The 20,738-nt window shown below is 44.9% G+C and overlaps 1 protein-coding gene across 2 annotated transcripts in view; it reads left to right on the top strand.

Moving 5' to 3' along the window:
- The first annotated feature begins 546 nt into the window (after positions 1–546).
- Positions 547–20,738, top strand: part of NUP210 (nucleoporin 210) — a 54,067-nt gene continuing 33,875 nt past the window's right edge. For both annotated transcript variants that reach the window (XM_032120883.1, XM_032120882.1), the window contains exons 1-11: positions 547–747; positions 9,876–10,012; positions 10,711–10,842; positions 11,657–11,753; positions 13,218–13,368; positions 15,037–15,169; positions 15,912–16,070; positions 16,548–16,616; positions 16,914–17,020; positions 17,989–18,129; positions 19,316–19,453. In XM_032120883.1, the coding sequence (XP_031976774.1) occupies positions 581–747; positions 9,876–10,012; positions 10,711–10,842; positions 11,657–11,753; positions 13,218–13,368; positions 15,037–15,169; positions 15,912–16,070; positions 16,548–16,616; positions 16,914–17,020; positions 17,989–18,129; positions 19,316–19,453 (1,431 nt within the window). In that variant the 5' untranslated portion in view covers positions 547–580. The remainder of the gene's footprint in view (positions 748–9,875; positions 10,013–10,710; positions 10,843–11,656; positions 11,754–13,217; positions 13,369–15,036; positions 15,170–15,911; positions 16,071–16,547; positions 16,617–16,913; positions 17,021–17,988; positions 18,130–19,315; positions 19,454–20,738) is intronic.

Raw genomic sequence — 20,738 nt, 5'->3', positions numbered from 1 at the left:
TGGGATAGTGGGAGGTGTCCCTGCCCATGGCAGGGGGTGGGAGTTGGTAATTTAAGGTCCCTTCCAATCCAAACCATTCTAAGACGCTATGATAACAAATGAACTCTGGCTTAGCATAGCTGTTAGCACCAGTGTACCCAGGGAACATGAGCCCAGGTGTGCCCAGGTGGCCAGGAAGGCCAATGGCACCCGGCTTGTTCCAGCACTGATGTGGCAGCAGGACGAGGGCAGTGACCGTCCCCCTGTCCTGGGCTGGGGTGAAGCCACACTTCGAATCCTGTGTTCAGTTTTGGTACCGTCACGACAAGACAGACACTGAGATGCTGGAGCCTGTCCGAGGAAGAGTCTGGAGCACGAGTCCTATGAGGTGCTCGGGTAATGGCCCGGAGAAAACGTTTTTCTAAAAACCACCGCCTCGCTGTTGGCGCCACTGGAGTTCCCCCGAGGGAGGGCGGTGCGGCCCCGGGGGGCGGAGGGCGGGGGGAGGCGCGGCCTCCCGGGCCGCCCTGCCCGGCGCCGCGGCCCTGGGCGCGCAGCTCCCGCCGCCCTTTCGCGCCCCGCGCGGTCCCGCCCGCGCAGCATGGCTCCCCCCGCTCCCCGGCCGCTGCCTCTCCTCCTCCTCCTCCTCCTCTTTCTCCTGCACTTCGCCGCCTCCTCCAAGCTCAACACCCCCAAGGTGCTGCTCCCCTTCACCCGCGGCACCCGCGTCAACTTCACGCTAGAAGCCAGCGAGGGTTGCTACCGATGGTGAGTGCAGGTGCCGCCGCCGCCCTTTGTCCCTTTCTCTCCCCCCGCCGGCACCTGCGGCGGCTCCTCGGCCCGCGGTGGGGCCTTAGGGCTCTTGAAGCAGCTGGGCCTTTCCGCATCGCTTTCACCTCCCTGCGGGTGGGTTTGGGCGGCCCAGCAGTGCGGGAGCCCAGCGGTGCGGGAGCCCAGCGGTGCGGGAGCAGACATGGAGATAATCTCTACGGGGAAAGGTTGTTTATTTTGTGCAGTGGGGGTTAAACCCGCTGGAGGGAGGCAGTGTCTGCAGGCCGGGCCCAGAGGGGAAGGTCCCTGCTAGTGAAGGAAGCTTCCCGCCATGGCTCCGTGCCCAACATGTGCCTTACAGCCCGTGTGCACCCACCCACACACCCCACACGTGCACCTGCTTCTCCCTGTACCCCACACCCCCCACCTGCTTCTCCCTGTACCCCACACCCCCCACCTGCTTCTCCCTGTACCCCACACGCACACTCCACCTGCTCCTGCACACACACCCCATGTGCCCACCCTGCTGTCCCGCACACCCACAGTGCCGCCCCACACACGCATTGCCACAGTCCCACGTGTGCGGGGACAGCACCCAGAACTCCTGCTTGTGCTGCTGGTGGGGAAATGCCTCTTCTGTTGCTGTCGTCAGTAATGAAGGTCCTGACAGCTTTGAGCTCGGGGTATGGACATAAAGGAGTCGTAGCTAAGTCGGGAGCCTCTCACTGCTGCTGTAAGTGTAGGTAACAGCACCCTTAATACTTCACCTGGGGATAGTGAAGTCGAGTTTTAAAAGTGAAAGCTTTCCCGGTTTTCGTAGTGTTGAGCACGTGGGATGTACTCCAGGAACTTCTGGCTGGGAGCCCCCTTCCTGCCTCGCACAAGGGGGAGGACTGGGTAGTGTTGAGCACAGGGGCTGAAGGCAAATCCCACAGCGTGTGCAAATTTAGAAAGCTCACAGTAGTCTTCGTGTTAAACAAATGTTGCCAACTCCTTGTCCTTTCTGTAGCGCTCCAGAATGGTAACTTAATCAGTAATGAGCAGAAGGTACCCACCTGAAAAAGAAGTGGCAGTCGAGATATGTTTAGGATGATACTTCCGTATGTGCCAGATGGATGCGTGTAGCAGTTTTCAGTTGTTTTGTGTCTGGCAGTTACTGAAATACGTCTTAAAGGGCCATATTTTCATTCTCTGTCAGTTTATTTGCTTGGTTCTTACACATTTCTCATCTCTGGGCTGGGTACAAACCTTTGGTCTGTGACAATTTACATATTCTGCTTATGCAGAAGAGCAGTAATTAATTTTATCCAGAAGTTGACTGAATGAAAGTTACCAGATGAGCTGCTTGTGGTCATGTAATTTAATTCTTAATGGAATGCTTTAGTGAAAATCTTGCAAGTGTGGGTTTTTTCTCTTTTCTTACTCTAATTTTCGAAGGCTACTGAATCTTTAAAAGGATTCGGTTTGTGAGGTAAAATACATTGCATAAAGCTGAAACCCAAAACTCATCAAAGAACTAGTAAAATGTGGAAGTGTAGACTCTTTCCTGTTTGCCAGTGAGCTGTTAGGTGGTGCCGGGCTGGCTGCAGCCATTCCTGCACATGCCAGGTGCTATCCAGCTGTCAGAAGTATGGAGATCTTTGCTAATTTCACTGAAATCTACAGATGAAAAGGTGTAGGATTGTACTCCAGAGAAATGCCAGACTTGATCCACATTCATATCTCTAATGGAGGTGATTTTTGTGCACTTCAGAGCATGTTCTGTTGGTGCTGTTTACCAGCAGTGACTCATACCCCTCATGCTGACAGGCTTCAACATCCTTTTCCATCCTCTCCCTCTGCCCTTCAGAGATGAATTTTGGTTGAGAATTAAGGAAACTATACCTAATTCACCTTCTCTGTGCCATCATTTTCTGTGGCAGGATTGTTAATGGGTGTTTATTCACTTCTGCTTTGCAAGGCCTGGCAGGATGTGGGTTGTAAAACTCAACGTGCGCTTAGCAAGCGCTCCGGAGGAAGCAGGAGTTCTGGGTGTGTGTGACTGAGCACAAGCAGCAGTGGCACTGGGGCTCTGTCCCTCTACATCCCCACAGGCCTGGAACTGTGGGTGGTTAGAAAGAAATGTACTGGAGGAGCAGCTCCACAGCCACTTGCTGGCAGGTTTCCTGTGCTTCTCATTGGAGCTGTCAGAAGGAGCTGTTACTGGAGAGGGGCTGTTGAACTCAACAAGTTAGGAAGTACCAAATGCAGTGACTTGAGAAGGAGTGACTCTTTCTCACGTTTGCAAAATGATGGATGTGTTTGCATGCGTGAAAGTAGGGGTTTGAATGGAACTGGTCAGATTCAGGCCCTCTGTGTCTGGAGAGGGGACTGAGGGTGTGTAATACAGGAGATTGCGAGGTTAGAGGTAACCTGTGGGAGCTGTTCGGGTTGTACAGCAGCATCTGATGCCAAATGACACCTTTTGAAGGCCTGCATTACTCATCTCAGACATTCAGAATTCATACACAAGTGTCCAATTTCCTGAAAATCAGTCTATAGCATGCTGTGACCTTATTTTCTCCCAGTTTCCCTTTGAGCCTTCAAGTTTACCTCTGAAAGTAGGAGATTTTCAAAGTGATGGTAGCTGTGTCTGAGAATTCCACTGATTCCGAGGGAACAGGTCAAGTTCTATCATCATCCCAGCAGACTGGGAGTGGTGGTAAGGTTATAAGCATGGCTGTAAAGTATTTGCTGATTTTCAAGATGCTCATGCCTTCTGGAGTTTGGGTTGCCTTTATGTTAAAATTATTTTTTGGGAAAAGCTTTGTTTTCAAAGCATACAGTGTTTCCATCTGTAAATACTATACATGATACTATCTTCAGGCATAACACACAGTCTGTGCAGATATATTTAGCATTTATATTATTACATCTGTATTTATCTTTTAATTACCTTAATCCAGAAATTATGCTTGAAAGAATGAAAGCATTCCGAAGCAGAATTTTCTCCTTGAAACCTCCTGTACCATAATAACATTTTAAGGGGGAGGAGGGGAACACACACACACACACACAAAAAAAAAAAACCAAACAAAACATTTCCCCCCAGGATACACACCCTGGCTGGGTATTTATAGCAGAAATTATCTGCAGTGTACAAATATGTTTACATATTTCATTATTTCATACAGTGTAGAATTAAGATACATGGTGAGAACTGGTGGAAATTAAGAGGAGTTTATTGCCACCTTAATGAAAGGTTTGTGTGTGCTACTGAAGCCCTCACTGAGGAAGTTGTATCAAGGTAATTGCCATGGGAGAGGAGCTGGTAACAGAGCAGTAAAGGGAGAGATCCTGTGGCTGAGTGGTGTTGGAGGTGTGGGATGCACAGGTACTTCCAGAGAGCCCAAACCCCCTGCACAATGCTGCTGTCACAGCAGTTGGCTGGCAAAGCTCATTTTCTAGCTCCTTATCTTGTCATGTTTTTGCTGTAAATTGATTTTACTGCTCCATGGGATATATGTGGTGGCTTATGTGTTTTTAAAAATGTCTATCAGTAGTGTTGTTCACTGAGATCTGTTGCTGTGCTCTAAGACCACCAGTCTCATCTCTGGTAATCTGGGAGTTGTGGTGTTTCCTGGATCACCTGTTTTACCACAGGTCTAAACAGTCCTGTCTGACTCTCACTGGAAAATGTTTTGTGTGAGATACTGTTAACGTCCACATTACAAAGTGACATCTTAAATAATGTTTGTTATCCCCTTCTCTGGTTCCCACCTGCTCTGCATTTCCCTCTTGTAAGGCATTGCAGCTGGTAGCAGGATGTTCTCCCTCTCCCTGACTTGCCTGGCTGTGCCTTCCCAGCAGGGCTTCAAGCTCTTTTAAGTGCCAGCAGGAGCTCAGAATTGGGCTGAGGTGTCCTTGTTGGTAAAGTGAGAGGGGCTGTGCTGCTGTGGCTCCGGTGTGTGTGTGTTACCTGAGACTGCTGGCTCAGAGCCAGAGCAGGGGGTGCGAGCCTGCCGCAGAGGTGTCCTGCCAGAGCCCAGGAGGCGCAAGAAACAATGTTGTCTCTCTTAGCTCATGTCTCAACATCAGTGCAGGTTTACTCCTCAAAAAGCTTTTTCTCAGTCTGAGCACACCCTGCCTGGAAAGGCAGACAGAAGGATTAGGGACTTACTGATTTGGGGCAACTTTTCATTGCTGAACACCCGTGAAATAAATGTTTTAAGACTTTTGCTCATTTTTTAGTCCCAAGAGTGACTTTATAAGGTCCCTGGTGTATCGGTCAGTCCAGTCTTCCCAAACTCTTGGAAACTTTCACTGCCCAGTTTCCCTCTGACTACGTATCTGCCCAAGAGCCTGATAAAATTCTAAAAGATCAGATCAACTGACAGTCATGGTGCAGCTCCACAAAGGTGGATTTTTGCTGACTCACTCAGTTGAGTTTAGTTTGAAGAGCTGGCAGAACAGTATAAAACACTGGAGCAACAAGAATCAACAGAGAATTGCTATTGAGAGAAAACAGTAATAGGTGCCTGATCTTTGAACCAACTGATAAATAAATTAAGTATAATCTAGTGAGGTATTGACATGCAGTGTTTCAGAACAGTCGATTAAAGAACGCAGGCCTGGGTATGGGTAGATGTGGAGATACAATCTTGGCACATGGCGCTGTGTCTGGGGCCCTGGAGGGGCCATCCTGGGGATGGAAATCATGAATGAAACAGAATCAGCAAGAGGACTGGCAGCCTCTTTGCCAGTGCCATTCATTCCTCAGCAAGTAGGACTTTTTTCTGAGGGAAGTAAGTACTGGGGACTTTGGTGAGCTGTTTTCCCCTCACCTCCTCACTACTCTTCCCAGTGCTTCCTCCCTGCCCTGCTGTTCCTTACAGGTGCTGGCATGGGATCCAGAGCTAGTGCCAGAAATGCTTCTCATTGCTGCCTTCTCAGGATCTAATTTTGCCCTCTGACAAGCCCAGCTCTCAATGTCACACGCTGCTGAAGAGCTGCTGTAGTTGGCAGAGGATATAAATTGCAGTTTCATCATTCTAAACCAAAGTTTCTTCTTGCCCATCTAGGACCCAGTAGTGATCCCAGAGTAGTACCTCTGTAATTTGCAGCCTGGTTGATTAATGCCTTCGCCTCTCTGTGCTTGGCCCTGCATCCAGGTAGCTCTAAACAGAATGTGCTTTTGATATTGCTGAATGATAGAGGGGTCATCAAATACTTCGTATGTTCTGCTGGAAAAAACACCAGTCATGCAGATAGTTTTTAAATATAAATCCATAGGTAACCAAGCTTCAGAAAGGCCCACTTGAGTAAAATTTGTATTAAAAAAAGACATTCAGCTGATACTCTACCTCTTAAACTACTGCTAGAAGCCAAATAGTGTATAATCTCAGGTTCTCTACTGCAGTGACAACTAAGAGTTAACTGGCTTTCAACTGTAAAAGCTTGAAAGTTCCTTTAAAATTGTGGAGTGTTTGTAAGTTTACAGTTAAAATTTAATTTTTGTTGATCTTTGTTCCTCCCTTTTTCTAGTCTGAAAAGTATCCTGTAATTAGACTCAGTTTTACAACACTATTAGTGCAAACTGCAGTGGTTTTGTATTACAATTCATGGCCAGATATTAAAAGAACAAATACAAACCCCAGTGAAACCCCTGTTGTGTTGTAAACACAATCAATTCCAGACTGCAAGAATGCAAAACCCTCAAATTAATAACAAAAAATCTAATGGCAGAGAATATTAAGCAGTGTAAAGAGCTAAATAAAAGTCAGTTTCATACATATAATACTTATTTAAAAATACCTGCATGCAGACTAACTCAAATCCACATGCTCAGCTTCAAAAGCCAACCAGCCAAGTGCAGGAAAAACCTTACTGGTTGTGAATGCTAATGTTGTTTAAAGAAACTTGCTAAATGTTGGAAAACTGTTTCGTGGTTGCCTGAGAACAACAGAAAAATAACTAATTACTCACTCTTAATGTCTAAAAATATTTCAAGCTTTTAGAGTGAAGCTAAGTGTGCTATTAATACAGAAAATCATATTATTTTATAAACAGTGTAAACCCTACTATGAAAAATGTGCACATATTTGTGTACATTGCTTAGGTTTATACAATAGATAAAACAAACAATTTTCAGGTTTAAGCTTCTAATTGGTGTTTAAATTCCCCATTGCATACTGCTGTGGGCTGTTTATTCCTTGATCAGATAAAATACTTTGAAATTCTGGGTCAGCAGTTGGTAGCGTTGTTTCAAAATCCTCTAAAACTACTCCTTATGTAAGCAAAATAGTGTTGGGAGCTTAAGGTTAGGAACAGGATTTGCAATTTTATTGCAGTGGCTGCAAGCAGAGGTCTGTGCTCACCTGGGCTGCAGCTGGTAACTCTCAGATAATTGACTGTGGTGTGATGTGTTATTTTTTGAATAAATACAATTTTAGTTAAGGAGAAATTTAATTTTTCGCTCGTGTTTGTTGGATTTGTTGGTTGTGCCAGTAAGAGGAGGTAAAACGTGTAGGGGGGGATTCAGGCATATTGTTGATTCAAGACATTGTTTGTTTGGAACTCCTGTCCTGCTCCTTGCTGGGTTAGAGAATTTTCCCTATACATCACAGGTAGGCATTTTTGTACATCCTCCAGTAAAAAAGGCTAAACCCGTCCAGTTTCCCCATCTTTAGCAGGAGGGGGATCCAGTGCCCAGCTTAGATTGCATTTACCAGATAGTGCAGTGTTTTCATCAGAGCTGCTCTCATCATCCGGAGAAACAATTCCCGCACAGCTTTGTCACCCATCAGTGCTTGCTTTCATTGTTCTAATCCTTCAAAGGGCCCTTGTGCGCGGGCTGTGAGCCCGGGTCCCGAGCAGCCAGCGGGGCTGTTCCGGGCGCTGCATTCCCGAGCGGCTGCCGGCGCTGCCCTGCCCGGCTCCGGGCTGTGCGCACGGCTGCGAGCAGCAGCTGCGGCCCCGCCGCGGCCCGGCCTCTGCCTGCTGGGTTATTTCGCTGCCTCTGCAGGTAGCCTTCCCATGTATATTGCTGCTACCTCAAATTTACTTTCAAGAGGCTTGGTTCTTAATAACTCTTCAACTTCTGTTGTTGTTTAACTTGACATTTTTGGCACGCTGGAAGGGAGAGCTGGGCTCCACTCTGTTATGCCCTGGCCTGTTCCGTGGGTTATGGGGAAGGTTGTTCGATTCACTCTGGGCGCTGAGTGGGAGAAACAACAAAATTCTCAGGAGGCCGCAAACTTCTTGCAGACTTCAGAACATTAAGGTAGATTAAGGTATTTGGCAAATTTTAAAACAACATCCAGACAAAGCAAGGCACTTCCAAACTTTAATTTATCCAGACACCACACGGCATTGACTGGAATTTTTTAGTGTGGGTTACAATGTATTTCGAGAAGAAAAACGTAGGAGAAGAAAGAGAAAGATGTGTAGCCTCCCCCCGGCGATGCAGCGTGGTCTCAGCTCCGTGTCAGCCCGGGCAGCGGGGCGGCCCCGGGCACACGTGTCCCTGTCCTTTCCCGGCTCGGCTCCGCCGGGCCTCCCCGGGCACGGCTGTGCTTTGCTGTTCCCGGCCCCACGCGGTCACACGGCACCGATTCGGGGCTCCCAGCCCGCCACGGGTCACTCCGACATTTGCGGTCAGCCCCACTGTTGTGAACGAGGCTGAGACTTTTGAAAGGAAAAGTCAACTCGTTTATTTGTTAACTGCTGAGAGCGGGAACCCAGGATAAGCCCAGGCTCCGTGCGACAAGCCAGAATAAAACAATACTCCAGCAAGACAGTGAGACCCACTGGGTGCTCCCTTGGAGCCCAAGGTCCGCAGGAGGACCCCTCCCCTGGGTGCAGGTGGCTTTTAAAGTCTCTGGTGCCACCGGACTGGTGCATTTCTCAATCCTCGTGCTGATCGGTCCCTTTCCTGTCCGCTGGCTGGTCTGTACCTCCGTGCATTCCTCACCAGTCATTTCCAAACAAGTCCACTCCATTGGTTGGCTCGTTCTCCAATCCCAGTCCAGGGCATCGTCCTCATCCCTTGTACCCTACGAGGCAATGTACTAGAAAGTTCCTTCTATTAAACCCATTGGGTCCTTGTTATATCCCCATCCAGGGTTACGTTCCAGCATTACACCCGTACAGTCTCGCAACTTCCCTTCAATTAACATGTCCATCTATTCCACCCTCAACTCCCCTCTTTTATATCTCATTTAAACAGTAATAACCAGCACCCTGAAACCAATTCATTTATTACAGCCCCACTGTGTCGGTGTGGAGCAGAGACTGAGCAAGGCTCGAGGGGCTGGGGGGCAGAGCAGTGACTGCCCCACCTACGCAGTGCTCGCCCTGTCCTCCTCCTTCCACCCGGCTGTTCCGAGCCAGTCAGTCATTCCTGCAGTGTCCTGCCCACATCCATGGTGAGCTGCCCACAAGCCCATTCCTGGAGCAGTTGTCTGCAGAGAAGCCATACGAGTCGGAGCAGGGAGTAACAGACTCACCAATTTTAGGTCAAAATTCCATGTAGGCTTACATTGCACCAAAGATGATTATACAACTTTGCATGTTTCGCACAGTGTTGCGTATTTCAGCTAACCAGACTAAATCTTTTTTCCCCCCTTAAATTTCTTGATTAAGGAATGTTTCTTCTTGTTGTTCAGAGCCCCTGTCATAGCAAGGGTATATAATTGTGGTGTTCTGCCATTGGGGAAGGTTCCAGTTTTTTCAGAACTGTGTTTCAAACTTGTTTTGAAAACACTGTTAACAAGTGGTGGATGGAACTTCAGTTAAACATGTTTCACCTTCATTTCAGTGTTCTGTATGTGTTTTCACTTGTTCCACACCTCAGAGGTCATCAGTAGTGAGGCCAAAGGCTTGCAGCTTTGAGGAGTAGCTGGGTACAGGGCTGGATTGCCTTCAGCAGTGACCTTGCCATGGTGGAGAGAAAGCCGTGCTTGTCTGCCCCGCCTCTGGTCTGGGCTTTCCCCTTCCTCAGCCCACGCCGGAGTCCTGGGGAGCTGCTGCCATCCAGCTCTTCCCAAAGCGAGCTGCTGACCATGCAGCACGTCCCAGGTGAATTGCTGGGGTGGCTTTAAGGCAGAGCTTTGATTTGTGTGCTGACACAGCCCAACCCTGCGCAGGTCGTCCACGCGGCCGGAGGTGGCGAGCATCGAGCCGCTGGGGCAGGACAGCTGCCGCTGCTCGCAGAGGGCGCTGGTCCAGGCGCGCTCCTCGCAGCCCACGCGCCTCACCACCATCATCTCTGCTGAGGACACACGTAAGTCTGAGCTTGGCTGAGCAAACCACTGCTTCTCATGGGCCTCCTGCTGTGCTCCGGAAACAGAGCAGAGATTGAGAAATGCACAGACAAATTTCTGTTCCTATGCACAGTCATTTTAGGCTTTCCATGGGTGTGGGTTTTAACTTCTGTTTGCAAATAGAGGGTGTGACTGAAATATAAAAAAATTTTTAATAAAAGTTACTAATGCAAATTCATATACTTTGCATTTGAAAAAGCTGGAAGTTGCCTTTGTGTCTGTCATACAGTGTACTTGGTTAGTTTTTATAGTGACAGATAGGCAAAACCAGATGGCCAGTTAAAGGCCTTGCAGTCACTAACTGAAGGAGTTTATGGGGGTTTATTTTCTGTGGGTAAAAGTTACTAATTTCTCTGGGACATGAGAGCACTGTAGCAACTCTGCAGAAGCACTCAGAGACAACACCTGTAAGTGTCAGTGCAGATGGAAATCAGAGTTTGTACAGATCCGTTCTGCAGTTCAGTGAGGAAGGGAGCTGTTCTTGCTTTCTGAGCCACCCTTTGACCACGCGTTTCTTCATCGAGGTCATGACCAAGTTCAGGTTCTGTCAGTGTCTTGTGTCACTGGCTAAATTTGGGTTGCATCTTGACTTATCGTTGTTCTTGATGAGCACATGCAGTGTTGTGATTTGTTGTGCTCTTTCTGATGTCCCTTCAAGTGACTGGACAAGTGCTTCGCTGTGATGCCATCGTTGATTTAATTCATGGCATTCAAGTTGTGTCCACAACAAGAGAGCTCTACCTTGAAGATTCACCACTGGAGCTCAAAATTCACGCTTTGGATTCAGAAGGTAAGAGATTTGCTTGTAGGAGATTAAATACGTATTGAAAGTTCTAATTGTCTGATGCATGCACTAGCTTTATTTGGGACTCAGTTGACTGAAGCCAAGTGGAGAATTTTAAGGGGGTTCTCTGGACAATACATTGTGAAATTGTCTTTTTTCTTTTGAGCTGAGGGTAGTCTAAAGAATTTTGCAAAAGGATGTTTTTGTGACCAGTCAGGTATCCAACAGCAAGTTCAGAGGTGATGTTTGAGATCAACCACCTATTGCTCCATGTGTTAATTACTACACAAACACTCACTTCTGGGAGGCACCATTTAGGCTCATAGGAGTCAGTGCGTTTGGACTGAATGCATCATTATTTAGTAGAAGCAGAAAACTTAGCTTTTTGTAGTCTGTAGCATCAGAAGAAGAACCATGATCTGATAAGAATTTCATGCTTTTGACAGTCAAGTTTTGTGCACACATAACACACCAAGCAAGGGATTTTTAGGACAACTTCTGAAAGGAAATAATGTGTGAAGCAGCTATAAAGGTTGAATTAATTGTTTTGGGTACTTTGAGAACTGAGCCATCATGTTTGTAAACCATGAATGCCAGGTGAAGTATGGTGATGTGTTAATAATGAAAAGTAAATTTGTTTTTATCCTATGTGTAGTGCTGGATTTGTGGCTTGGTGTTTGTGCAAACTCAAGGGTGCTCCATGGTTGTTCTTGTAGGGATAAACCAGAAATTTCCTTGGGAAATAAGTCATGGTTTATATTCCAGGAAGACTCTATGCTTGTTCTCTATTTTTGTTCTAATCTGGTTGTTTGATTTGTAGGAAACACTTTCAGCACCTTGGCAGGGTTGGTGTTTGACTGGACAGTAGTGAAGGACCCAGAGGCCGATGGCTTCTCAGACTCCCACAACGCACTACGGTAAAGTCATTTCCTTTGGTCTCAAAAGCCTGTTCTGTTTGATGTGTAAAAACACTTCCCCACATCTAGGCAGTTCACTGAACTGATGCCTAAAATAACAATGCTTGAGGGTCAGTCATTTCAGGTTGGGTTAAGTGTCTACCTACGCGACAGCCTGGGCACTTCCACCTCTGTTTAATTTAACTGATAGTGTTAGTGAGCAGCTCTGGGGTTGATCTTGCTGAAACATCTCTTGCAAAAGGAAGATTTATCAGTAAGATTGTTATCTCAGGATTTCAGCAGAGTTCTATTTTTAGCTTTCTTTTTGAGGAAAAAGTTCCTGTCCTTTTCAGAAAGGAGCTCTCCAAACCTGAAGAATTTCAGGTGTCAGTGGACACTTAGTTCTGGGGTTGAAATAGGATGATTGCTTGTGGTGAAACCAGTTCTCCTACAGAGCAGAAAGGTTAACAGCCAACTTCCATCCTCAAACCAATATTCCAGATACACTGCAAGGGGAGTGGGGGGAGCAAGCAAGGCTTTGCTGCTGGATAAACACAAACTCTGATTTTGCAGCCCTAGAGAAGCAGCAGTAGCTGGGGAAAGCCTGTTAAGCCCATAATCCACCTGAAGCTGCAGGTATGAGTGAGAGCCAGAATGAATGGCTTAGTGGGACTGGGTATCCCAAGTCCTAGTCCATATGGAACTTCTTCTTTCAGTAAAGTATTTGCTGATGGGATTTTAACCAAACTAATATTGATATATGCTCTACTGTTAGCATAACTATGATAGCATAAAGATATTCTACAGCTGATACAGCTTTGCAAAATAAATTATAAATTGTCATAAATACTTTAATATCCATAACTGTTCTCCATACGGCCCTACTGGTTTTGCTGTGCAAGTGCACGTGAAGCCAAGCAGATGATGTGCATACAGAAGGTGACACCCTGTAAAACACTCTCCTCTTTCCACTTCCCGTCATTTTCCCATCCATGGCCAATTCCTTCCCTCTCTTTTGCCACTTTTCCTTGAAATTTTTAACAGTTACTTCAAGTGTTTGGCTTGTAGATGATTTTCATGGTTATTTATTAAATACATCCTGGCTTTTTGAGAGAGGTCGAAGTTACATTCTGCGTTTGTTGAGCTGTTGCTTTTATAAACTTAAGCTTTGGGTCTTGCACATCAGTTGCTCTACAATATAGAGAGTTTTTGCAGTCTCACCTACTGTACAAACTGGAGGGGTCATTGTAGACAACATGTGCAGTCTTCTGATAGCTCACAAGCAAGCTTCAAACAAACTTATCTGTCACAGAAATTAGCTGCAGATACCTCGAAGAATGAGTAAAATTTGGATATCTGGTTCCAGGCAAACATCTTAAATTGGCTTAAAAATGGAAATGGCTGGGAATAGATGCTGGTGGTTTCTCTGTGGGCTTACAAAGGTTGGTTAACAATTTTCTATTCACTTTTTGATTCACCTTTCAGTATACTGAAGTTCTTAGAATCCACTTACATCCCTCCTTCCTATATATTGGAGATGGAAAAAGTTGCCAAGCAAGGAGATACCATTCTGGTGTCTGGAATGAAAACAGGGAGTTCTAAATTAAAAGCAAAACTGCAGGAAAGCATCTATAAGGTAAGAAACTTGAGTTTATCCTTACCTTTTGAATATTTCATCTCGTAGCCCAGTGTTCCAGGGGTGCTGTGGGTTTGCATTGTGGATGTCAGTGCTGGCTTGAGTCTGTAGCCCACATCACAAGAGATGACACCCTGGGAGGGCTGGAGCTCGGTGCAGTGACCCAGCCCAGGACAGGGCATGTGCCAGAGATCGTTTCTAAACCTCTGACAGAAGGCCCTGTGGCAGAGGAATGCACTCCCAGTGCTTCCATACAGTTGAAGTTCTCCTGATATTCATACTGTACGTACAACTAGAACCATTGCATTGGCCCTTTAGTCCCTTCAAAAAAGAACCAACTAGAGCAGTTCTTCTTTTCAGTCAATAAACATCTAGAAAAAGGTCTGCTCTGTTGGAAAGAACTTTATTTCCTGTTGTGCTTGAAATGAGTGTCGTAGGAATAATTTCTTATATTCAGTTCTGCCTCAGGAGGTTTTGGTGTCCAGGGAACGACTTTGTGATGTGAGTGTCAGAGCTACCAGTGTTCAGCTCCAGTGCTGGGTGGTCTTCCCAGCTGCTGTGGAGGTCTGGGATGATTCTGTCTTTGAAGCTTGGGCTCACTGAGATTTTCATTTCACTCTGCAAACAGCTGTTTCTTCTCTTAATAGAATTTACAAGCACCTGTGAGAGTATTATGTTTAATTTAATTTATCATTGTGCTGGTATCAGCTTAATACTGCGCCTTAAAAAACTGCCTCCATAAAATGGGGGTTTTCTGAAGTTCATCTCATCTCTGCAGTCTGGTTTTGCAGATTTGTGTTACTATATTTTGTGCTTCGTGTTTCTGCTCAAAGCAGAATGGCCGTGGGCTATCTGAACCTTGGCTGTAAAAAGTGTTCTACTGAAATATTATCTACATGTGTGTAGTGGTACCACTGGTAAGGTGGCACAAGTAGTAGTGCATGTTGAGAATTGTATTTTTGTTACAAAATTTAGTTTAGTTCTGCCTAATTGTACTGAGTACATGGACATACTCTACATTTTATCAGTCTGACTTCTTTTGAATGCTTGTAGCTTGGTTAGCTTTCTGGTTTAATATTTATATTTCTCAATTAGTTTTGAGCTGATACTGTGAGAGAAATGGAAACAATATTGTTCTGCTTGCAATTTTTTATCTTTCTGATTAATAGTTCCTTTCAATCTTTCACTGCTGCCAGACTGCACATTTTCAGTGAACATCCCTCAAACAGCTGTAAGAGAGTTTATACAATTACCTGTTGTATTCCTGATTTAATAGACCGGTGAGTTGGATGCAGCTTCCTCAGTGAAGTTATAATGGAGATGCTGTCTGGAGGTGCCATGTTTTACAGGGGGAAGATGGATTTCTGAATGTCTGAGTGATCACTGAGCATCTGCTTCAAGTTTTTCTGTATTCTCCAGAATGATCTTCATACAGACATGATTTTTTTCTTAATTCTTGCACTGTGTGCACAGAGCAAATCTCTGTACCATTTACTGTCCCTTGCATTGCCCTGTTGTGACAAAATTCAAGATGAAAATATAGAGCCAATTGCAGCTAGTAATGTTTTTCACTTCTAGATTCTAAGTTCCTGCTGCATGGTCTGTTTCAAACAAATGAGCTGCTTTAAATGTGGTTACTTTTTCTCTTTTTTCCCCCTCCATCAACAGGATGTACACCCTGCAGAAGTCAGATTGCTTATTTTGGAAAACATCCTTTTAAATCCAATATATGACATCTATCTTCTGGTAGGAACATCAATTCAGTACAGAGTTCAGAAACTGAGGCAAGGGAAGATCACAGGTTTGTTCTGTTCTCTTTTATTTTTATTTTTTAATGCTTTGTGTGAATTTTTAACTGCTGAGAAATTTTTAATTGTGTTTAAACTACTTTGTTAATATTTAATACTGTTTTCCTAAGGCACACAATGATACAGCTGTTTAGTTCTTTCAGTCAAAAAAAAAAGTGACTGTTAAGAATATACTCTTGTAGATTTGTCAAGGATGTAAAGACAAGGGTAACTTAGAACAGGAACTAACACTGTCATTTTAGATGTTAACAGTCACTAAGGAGTGACTTTCTTACTTAAATCAAATTTAGATCAGTAACTTTTCTAACAGAAAATGTTTTATTGGCAAATGGATTTGCTCCACAAAGTGAAGCCTTTGTAAAGGTTAGCTGGCTTTATGCCCACTTGAGAGTGCAGTGCCTTGAGTTTTCCCTCTTTCGTTTTTCCCTTTTTTCCTTTTTGTCTTTTTTTTTTCTTTCGAAGCTGGAAATCAGTTGGATGTTAGGTCTTGATAGTGAGATGGTGTTAACTGGGAATTGCAGTTTCACAGACATTGTAGTTTGCCAAGAAGCTCATTTGTGTGTGTGTGTGTGTGTGTGTTATGACGACAGAAGTGCTATTTTTACAAGCCATTAAGAGTACTGATTTAATATGTGCACTAGGCATCAGTAAAAAATAATCAGCAATAATTAGCAGCAGCCAAACACTGCCACACCTGCTTTTACTGGTTTGTGTGTTGTGTTGTTTTGCCTGCAGAAATAGCGATGCCATCAGATCAGTACGAGCTGCAGCTCCAGAACAACATCCTCGATCCCAAGGGAGATCCCTCCTGGCCAGTTGCCAAGCTGGACCAGGCAACATCCACTGTGACTGCATTGCAGCAGGGGCAAACCAACCTCGTCCTGGTGCACAAGAGTATCCTTCCTTGGGAATGCTTTTCCAGCCACTGCTCTGTGGCAGGGGACAAGCTTTCCACCCTTTGCAACACAAAAAGTTCAAGTTATCCTCATTTGTACCAAGAGTCTGGAAATCAGGAGCACTGGTGGAGCCATGGAGAGCAGCACTGCTGTGAATTCAGTCTCAGCAGAGCTGTCTGATGCCTTGGAATGTTTTAACAAATTAGGTTGGCAAAAGATCACTTAAATCATGTGTAGTCCCCTCAGTCACTGTAGAAATGTGATGGGGCTTTATTTAATTTTTATGTTTCGGTCATTATATTCTCCAGTGAAATCTCTCCAAAGTGCTCACTGTCTTGCACTGAAGTGGGAGTAATGTTTATTTGCAGTGTACAATTAGCTTTAAAATAGCCAAAGAGGCACAAGGAGTCCCAGGAAAATGCTGCTCTTGATTTGACTTGTGCTAAACTTGTGTGTTCCTTTACTGAGCCCTCAGGTATCCGCATGCAGGGCGTGTCCAGGCTGCCCAACAGCACTGTCTATGTGGTACCTCCTGCATATTTGGGTTGGTGTTGATGCAGTCTTCCTGATTGCTTAATGCAATTTCTTGCCTTGTTTCTGTGATTTTCATGCTGTATCTCCACGCTTCCGTTTCTTGTGTTAGTTTTCACAAAAGAGTGATTTTATTCATAAAAGTAGATCGATGTGAAATAGGTTTTATGTATTTTCCTGTGTCTCTGTAGTCAGCAGTTTAAAATAATGAATGTTCATCTGCAGAGTGTGGGCACCAGAAGCAAAATGCTTTTCTGCATTAGATAAAGAGGCTGTTGGTTTGTGCTGTTCAATATTTCCTGTTTTGCAGGATTTACAGTTCATCCAGGTGACAGATGGGTCCTGGAAACGGGCAGACTTTATGAAATTACGATTGACGTGTATGATAAATCAAGCAATAAGGTGTATTTATCTGATGTAAGTTGAAATGTTGGTATACTTTGCAGAGACTGTCTCCTAAATCCCTGCTTTGAAATTATTTGAGTGGTTTCTTATTTACACTGAGACAGGACAGTGCAAAGCGTGTTGTTTCTTGCCTTTTCATTTTTTCCATTTGTTTTGTTGTTACTTTTTAAAAATAAAGCACTCTGGGTGACTCGTGAAATTATTGGAGTCTTAAGTGCTGTAGAAAAAAATGGAAGTTGGACAGTGTCCTTCAGGTTGGATGGGACTTGGAGCAACATCAAATCATCCAGTGCCACCCCTGCCACGGGCAGGGACACCTCCCACTGTCCCAGGCTGCTCCAGCCCCAATGTCCAGCCTGGCCTTGGGCACTGCCAGGGATCCAGGGGCAGCCCCAGCTGCTCTGGGAACCTGTGCCAGCGCCTGCCCACCCTCCCAGGGAAGAGCTTCTTCTTAAGTTCTATATACTAGGTACCAAATGTACACAGTTCTTAAAAAACTATGAAGAAAAATAATTTTAAAAAGGTCATTTACAACAAGAAAAAAATGTATTAAGTTACTGCTTTTCAGAATATTGGAGGTATGGGAATGTTATTTTATTTGCCCATAATTGCTTTTTGGGATGCAGAAGGCAGTTATATTCACATGTTCTTTTGTGTTTTAGAAGGAAAAAGTTAGAAAATTACTGTAAAATATGAATTATTTAGTGGTATAAATATAAGTACCTTCATGTTAAATTGCATGTTGCTGATAGTTTAAAAAAAAAAAAAAACTTTGTGGAGTTAATGCTGTGTCTAAAGGTAAAATCTTACTGAAAGACTGAAACTTCCATAGGGAGAATTCTCATCAGTTTCAACAGCATGTCTTTGAAGTATGCTATTAAACAATAGTTTGCTCATTGACTTGTTGTATGTTTGTGGCTTTCTGTCCTCTATTAATGTCAGTTACCTGTGGCAATTTCTATTTCATATTCTGGTTTCAGAACATCAGAATTACTACAGAGCTGTCCAAAGAATACTTTGAGGTGCTGCAGTCATCTCTGAATGGATCCTATCATTATGTGATGGCACTAAAGGCGGGTGTGACCGTGATTGATGCTGCCCTGACATCAGTAGTTGATCAGGTGTGTCTTTGTGAAAACTCTTCTGCTTCACTGGTAGGCCTAAAAATAATTGAGCTGTGCAGTAGTGATTTCATAGCAAAAGGCAGCCTAAGAATTACGTGGGTCTGAGCTGTCTTGCTTTGAACAGATTAAGAACCAAATTCTAAAATCCTTTCTTCATGAAAACTGTCAGTTGAGTCAACGGAGGATTTGCTTAAATAAAGACTGTGGGATTTTGCTCCCGAGCATGTGGCAAACTCCTGTTAAGGCAGTGGTGCACAGCACTGATTTCTTTTCTCGTGGCAGATCCTTGTCCTGAGCAAGGGGCCTCTCACAGGCTGAGGGAATTTTACACTTTATTGTGGTAGGATCATCACTCTCATACCCTGGCCTTGTTCTGCAGTCAGTTACATTGGGGAAGTTTGCTATCAATTGGTAAGTGACCTTAAACTCTGGAATGACAATCTGCCAAATGTATCAGCCTGCACATTTCTCCAGATTAATATTCATTAACTTTCTGCTGGTTGGGCAGGCTGCTGAATGTGTGGCTAACTAGGGCACGTGGTGTGGAAGTGAGTTGCTTTTGCTTGAGACTTCAACACTTCAACCCATTTGCTGTGAGATCATTTTAGTGATTCCTTGAGCAGGATTAAGTAGATCCTTGAATGTGATAAGCCATGGTCATTCTCTGTGTCAGAGATGTTCTCTTCAATGGAAAGGCATCCACTGAGAGCTGGTTTTCCTTCAGAACTGCAGTAGCAGTGTGTTGTGCCAGAGGGTTGTGGCACTGCAGTGACAGCAGAGCTGTGAAGGCCAGCATTTGCAGGGGTTGAGCTATGGGTCTTCCAGGCTGAATTTTGTACAGAGTGGGATGAGCAGAGAGTAAATGCAGGTGTCAAGCCTCCAGACTGGCTCTCCAGATGAGGTCTCAAGTAGGAGTAGTGAAAGAGTGTATTTCTTCGTGGTGTTTGCCTTTTAAATGAGTGTGGGCACCTGGATCTCCGTAACAGGAGCACTCATTGAGTGCTGTAGCACACCTTGCTGCCAGGAGCTGTTTGCTCACACGTAATTCTGTTTGTAAGTGATCCTAAATAGTTTTCCTTCCTCTCTGAGATGTTTTCAAGGACTTGTCGTACGTAAGGACTAAACATGAACTCTGGGAAGCACTGTGGTGCCATTTATAACACTGTGCTCTTGCCCTTTGCAGGATGGAGGTGTTCATACCTTACCAGTTCCAGTGCGAAACCAGCAGGACGTGGAGGTCTATGTTCCAATATTTCTTTTACCCAGCATTCTGATGTTTCCTTGGCAGCCAAAAGCAGGAGTCTACCAGTACACCATCCAGGTATGCCAAAGAAGTACCCAGCTGCAGGGAGTGTTGCTCAGGCAGGCACAGTGAGGCCTGACACCACTGGAGTGGGGTTGACTTTGGATACTTCAGGCATGGTGGCATCCAAAATGTAATTTCGAGGAACTTCATGGGATGTTAGTTATAGGAATTAATACATAGTTTTAAAAAAGCACCAAGAAACCAACAAACATAAAAACCCCACTGCCTTTTCTCTCTTGTCTTCCCTTCATCTCTCCCTCACATGTGCACCAGGCACCTATGCATGGTTTGGAATTCTGGGAAGCATCCTATATGCAAAGCTCCACAGCAGTCATTAGAGGCTGCCCTTTGCTGGCAAGGGTTGGAAATATGAATGGGAGTGTGAAGTGACTGCAAAAAGGGCATGACAAGATTAATTAGCAGCACTCTGCCAGCCTTGGACATCAGTATTCTTCACTCGCCACACACCTCGTGCTCCTAATATAAAGTTCCAGGGAGGCAAAGGCCACAGCTCATTTACAGAAGGGATGTATTTCATGTTTCTTAGATGTGTCTTTGCTCCCAAGCTGTCAGTTATTCCGTATGCTTCATGAAGCAAATGGTTTGTCTTCAGTATCCAGTATCTCCAGTCTAAGGAAAAGAAAGTTGTGCTTTCTCAGCCCAGGCTCCTATCCTAGGCCAGTGATACTGAGACCCTGCACTCAGGTGTTGGATGCACAGTTCCTACCTCTCCCTTTTAGCATAAAGTAGTGCTCAGTTTTGGATCTATCCTAAGGAAACCGTATCCAAAGAGGCAGCAGGGCACTTGGTGGCAGGGTCTTCTCCCAGGTAACAAGGGACAGGATGAAAGGAAACAGCCTCACGTTTAGAGTGGATATTAGACAAAATTTATTCACAGAAAGGGTTGTCAAGGACTGACACAGGCTGCCCAGGGCCCTGGTGGAGTCACCATCCCTGGAAGTGCTCAAAAAACATGGGGGTGTGGCACCTGAGGACATGGTTCAGTGGTGGACTTGATAAACTCAGAAGTCTTTTGCAACCTTACTGATTCAGTGATTCCATGAAGAGAATCAATCTCATAGGAATTAAACTGCGTTCTCCAGTGTAAATCTAAAGGCAACTCCATTGAGTTAACCACTGCATCTCTACTTGTCTGTTCTGTGGGATTAGTTTGGTTTACTTCATGCTATTCCTTACCACACCAGCAGTGTGGTAAAAATTCTTAGTACAAATCTGCATTTTCAGTGCTTCATCATAATTCTGCTGGAGTTTTCCCAGTAAGGGAAAGTAAATGTGGTTT

This window comes from Corvus moneduloides, chromosome 11, assembly GCF_009650955.1.
Source record: "Corvus moneduloides isolate bCorMon1 chromosome 11, bCorMon1.pri, whole genome shotgun sequence".
NCBI lineage: Eukaryota > Metazoa > Chordata > Aves > Passeriformes > Corvidae > Corvus > Corvus moneduloides.
This window is presented reverse-complemented; position numbering and strand designations above follow the sequence as displayed.